The sequence below is a fragment of the Xyrauchen texanus genome, chromosome 19 (genome assembly GCF_025860055.1).
Source record: "Xyrauchen texanus isolate HMW12.3.18 chromosome 19, RBS_HiC_50CHRs, whole genome shotgun sequence".
Lineage (NCBI taxonomy): Eukaryota > Metazoa > Chordata > Actinopteri > Cypriniformes > Catostomidae > Xyrauchen > Xyrauchen texanus.
This window is the reverse complement of record NC_068294.1, coordinates 44,945,289-44,950,288: the sequence shown is the minus strand read 5'-3', so window position 1 is coordinate 44,950,288 and position 5,000 is coordinate 44,945,289. Positions and strand designations below refer to the sequence as shown.

Here is a 5,000-nt window from a genome sequence, read left to right as displayed (position 1 = left end):
CCCATGTGACTCTACCCTCCCTAGCAACCGGGCCAATTTGGTTACCCCATGTGACTCTAACCTCCCTAGCAACCGGCCCAATTTGGTTACCCCATGTGACTCTAACCTCCCTAGCAACCGGCCCAATTTGGTTACCCCATGTAACTCTACCCTACCTAGCAACCGGCCCAATTTGATTACCCCATGTGACTCTACCTCCCTAGCAACTGGGTCAATTTGGTTACCCCATGTGACTCTACCCTCCCTAGCAACCGGGCCAATTTGGTTACCCCATGTGACTCTAACCTCCCTAGCAACCGGCCCAATTTGGTTACCCCATGTGACTCTAACCTCCCTAGCAACCGGCCCAGTTTGGTTACCCCATGTGACTCTACCCTCCCTAGCAACCAGGACAATTTGATTACCCCATGTGACTCTACCCTCCCTAGCAACCGGCCCAATTTGGTTACCCCATGTGACGCTAACCTCCCTAGCAACCGGCCCAATTTGGTTGCTAAGGAGACCTGACTGGAGTCACTCAGCACGCCCTGGAGTCAAACTCACGACTGCAGGTGTGATAGTCAGCGTCAATGATGTCAGATTGTTCTAACAGTAAACCCGTTGTTTTGAAGTCTGTAGAAGTTTCCAGCTGATTTCTGTGTGACTGAATAATGAGTGTGAATGTTTCCAGATCGCGTGGGGAGCGTGCGCTCTCGTCCTGACGGGAAACATCGTGATCTTCGCCACCATCATGGGCTTCTTCCTGGTGTTTGGGTCGAACGACGACTTCAGCTGGCAGCAGTGGTGAAGCCTGACGCCGCGTCCGGACTGTTTCACTGAAATACTGTTACTGCTTTTATTTATAATTGCCGCCCATCATTAGACGCAGGAAATCAGTGCAATAATTTAGCTGGTTTTAGATTGGTCTGACCTCAGATAGACATTTGTTTTGTGTCCTCTCTCATCTCACGCATGCACGCTCTCATGAGTTCAGGTGGTCGCAGGAAAACACTGGAGACAAACACGTTTCGTCTGAGCATTGGACGAAAGTTACTCCTGTCTGAAACATTTCAAATTAATATGAAACATTTCCAAGCATCTGTACACGGCAGATCAGTCATATTCTTAATTTAAGACCATATCAATATTAATATCAAAGTTAGTTTTTTTACCTAATTGGCAGTTTTTGTTTTGATGCATAAACCTCACAACGTTTGTCTGATCGACGCTTATAACGAACAATAAAACTTGACAATGCCGTTAGAAAAATAATAAACAATTGAAGGATGCAACATATTTTACTGGATAATAAATGCTTGAGAAATGATTTTTGGACCATCTCGAAACTGACATTTGCATTTTGTGTTTGATTGTATTTATTTGTTTTGCGGATATATTCTTGTTTATGTTTCAGCTTCTCGCTTATTCCATGTTAACTGTGACATTTCTGTTGATTTGAAGGATTTGGTAAGTTGCTCCGTGAAGGCGTTGAAACCTCACAGTAACCATCAGCTAACTATCAACATGCCTGTTACATACAAGTCATTGATTTAAAGGAATGTACATTAGCTCATATGTCATCATGAACTCAGAGTAAGACGAGATCATGCGAGTGTTTGTAAACGGATCTGGACTCTGTTCTAGACTCTCGTGAGCATGAAGAGAGGATTGATGAGATTTAAGAAGTGTAACACGTGTATCTACTGTTATTGTGAGTGATTCATCAGTGCATGTTATTCCCCCCCAAATGATTTATATTACTGGCTCCGCCTCTGAAAGTCTGCGGTCATATAGACCCTTCACACCGTCCCATCTATTTAATATCTCGTTTCACTAGAAACTCTGTTTCATGTTGACTTTAAGGTTTTCTGTTCGTCACTGTCTGAGCAGAACCGATGTAACGTGACTTTTCTATCTTGTTCTTTTTTTCTTTTCTTTTTTTTTATTAAATAAAAGCCATTTAGAGAAAAAAAAATTGGTTTAAATGTTTGTCTGTTTTCTTTTAACCCTTTAAGCCCTGAAGGTGTTTTTAAAGACTTCCTGTTTGAACGGGATACACAAAATTAAAGGAATATAAGTTAATAAAACGAGAAGGGTCGAGTGTTTGGTGTCATTGTAAAGAAAACCTTTTTTTAACGATATAGATTATGAGACATTCTGAGACTCTCAGCCTTAGAAACTGCTGAAAAATCACAAAAAACTGAGCCAAAAAATGTTTTTCTTATTTTACTGATTTAACTTTATATACTTCTGTGTGTAAATAATGTGGCTCTGAAAAACGACTTTTGTTTAATTCTCAATCATGTCGACTATCTGAGGAAAGTTTTGTGTTGATACGACAAAGCGATCAAAAGTTCCAACATTACAAATATAATTAATCATAATTAATTATAGTCCAAAAACATCTCCAAACAAATAAAAGATAATAATTGTACATAAGAACTAATTGCACATGCAAACACAACAATGACTAAAGGTTTGCATAGCATGCAGACATGATTTTAGTCATGAGATTTCACAGAATGAGTTTCATTCTGTGTCATTTGAGTCATCATTGAGTCTGTGTCGTGTATTTGGCGCCATCTCCTGGTGGTCATATGTAACATTGTGCTTCATGTGGATTATCTAATGATCTATACATCTGATTATCTTGTGTGTGGACTCCATTGAAAGATAATCACAGACTCTAAATAATCATATGTGAGATTTTATGTTACGTACATTTTTCATGAAGTTATAAGCAAAAACGCTGTATATAAGCAACAGCAACATAATTGTCAAAGACATATATTTAGCTGTTACTCGCTATATTTTTATCTGTGAGTAAAACAAATAGTCTGGTTGTATTTTACTCTTTAAGATCTTTCCAACAACATATGACACATGAATATTTCATCAGTTTGATGTTTTTACTAGTTACAATAATATTTATTGTCCAATTATTTTCAAATAAATGATCCAAATGTAACACTTCTGATTTGTCAGTAAAGCACTTGTTCAGTTTTGGTCATAATATCTACATGCATTATAAAGTTATTTTTTACAAAAAAATTAAGTTGGTCTAGACTGAAGTTATTGATATTTGACAATTAATCTTTTTTTCTGAGCTTAAAGGGTTAAATCATAATAGCAGCTGTTGCTTATGACCTCTGACCCTGAACTGTGTGCCATACAGCCTCCAGCACACACACACAAGAGTATCATGTTGAGCCACTGAGATTTCCAGCATCAGTTTCTTCTCTGTAATCAATCTGCACAGAAGAGACACAATATATGTAAATGTAATGACGGATCTGAAAGTCCCCGGCTGTGATTTCTCTCAGTATGTGTTGTATAATGAGGGACGGTCAGTGCCCGCTTCAACACGCCTGCATTACTGCCTCAAACACTGTCATTTACATAACATTTATGACATCATCTAAGATTTACATTTAAACAAATGATTCATTTCTTCAGTTTCTCTTGAGTGAAACATGCACACATGATTACCTGAAAATAATACAAATAATAATATTTAGCATGAAGACAATTTCTTTACAATAAAACATGTTACTCCCAAAATTATATATATATATATATATATATATATATATATATTAGTTTCACTCTTAGATTGCATGCATGTACGAGATGTGTGTGTGTTTGGTGCTAGTCTGAATTCTCTATGAGGAGTATTTCAAAATCCAGAGCATGCAATTTTCAAACAATCCAAACTGGCCAACTTCCTGTTGGGCAGACTTAATGTCTGTGGTGTGAAAGTTGTCTGGCTTGATGAGATCTACAGACAGTATGTATAAAGTGACTGTAGCTGAAAAGGGATGTGCTACAGAGTCCCCTGAACATGGCCATTTTCTGTTTGGGACTACAGAGCCCCCTCTACATGCCCATGAATGAACCTTTGCCCAGCACTAATGGCCGACGATTCTGACGTGTGTGCAAAAGATCCTAAAAATTCAAGCCTTCCAAGTACCTCAAAAACATATGAATGTACATAAACACGAATAATAGTGTTTAATGCATTGCCATGGCAACAGTAAAGGATATCGAAAATCCCTTCATAATTTTAAATCTGCACTGTCTTGACATTATTATAAAAATATTTGAAGCAGTTCAGATAAAAATAAGAGTGTTATTCCAAAGTCTGTGTAAAGTGACACACTTCCTGCTGCCAGTTGGTGGCGCTAAGATCGTGCACCGCAATAGTCAAATCTATGTAATCAGCCCCCAATACCAAATGTAAATCTCAATTTTGATCTAAATCGCACAATGCACGCCGAAGACATGAGCACTTCCTGTTATTAATTTCGTCATTAATTTATTGCCTCGCCATGGCAACACCATTTGAAATATAAAAAATCTGTTCGCAATTTAGCATCTTCAATGTCTTTGCATGATGTTGCCCACATTTGGTGCCGGTCACATAAATCCCCTAGGAGGAGTATTTCAAAATCCAGAGCATGCATTTTTACAATGCAACATGGCAGATTTCCTGTTGGGTGGAGCCTATGACTATGATTGACAGCTTGATGAGATCTATATGTTTACATAATTTCGTGACTGTAGGTGAAAAGGCATGTGCTACAGAGACTCCCAAAAATCTAATTTTCAATGGGCGGGCAGAGAGATAAATACAGTGGTAGGGACCCAAAAGCCCCATAAACCTTGAAAAGAAGAATGCTAACAGTAATCCTCAGGAAAACAATATGGCCTCTGGACTTACAGTGCTCAAGCCCTAATAATAATAATAATAATAATAAGTTTAAGGTTCTGGTGACACTCACTAGAAAGAGAGCTCAAACTTAATTAAACTTAAAATACAAATAAAAAGAATTTAACTTGATTATTAAAGCACAAGCCAAACAAATGCACATGCTTTTAAACTCTCTGAGCACCTGCACAGCTGATCATGATCATTACTGACGGATTCTGATTGGCTTAGAAGACACAGAGCAATCAACCAATCAGAGAGACCCTGGGCTGAGTTCAGAATACTTCAATAATACTCATATTTAGAGCGCTCT

At 38.1% G+C, this 5,000-nt stretch overlaps 1 protein-coding gene across 1 annotated transcript in view; it reads left to right on the top strand.

Annotated features, from left to right (window-relative positions):
* LOC127659628 (leptin receptor overlapping transcript-like 1) overlaps nucleotides 1–1,943 on the top strand; it is a 5,830-nt gene extending 3,887 nt beyond the window's left edge. Inside the window, exon 4 of the mRNA XM_052149531.1 lies at nucleotides 671–1,943. Within this exon, the coding sequence (XP_052005491.1) occupies nucleotides 671–787 (117 nt within the window). The 3' untranslated portion in view covers nucleotides 788–1,943. The remainder of the gene's footprint in view (nucleotides 1–670) is intronic.
* Nucleotides 1,944–5,000: the final 3,057 nt, after the last annotated feature.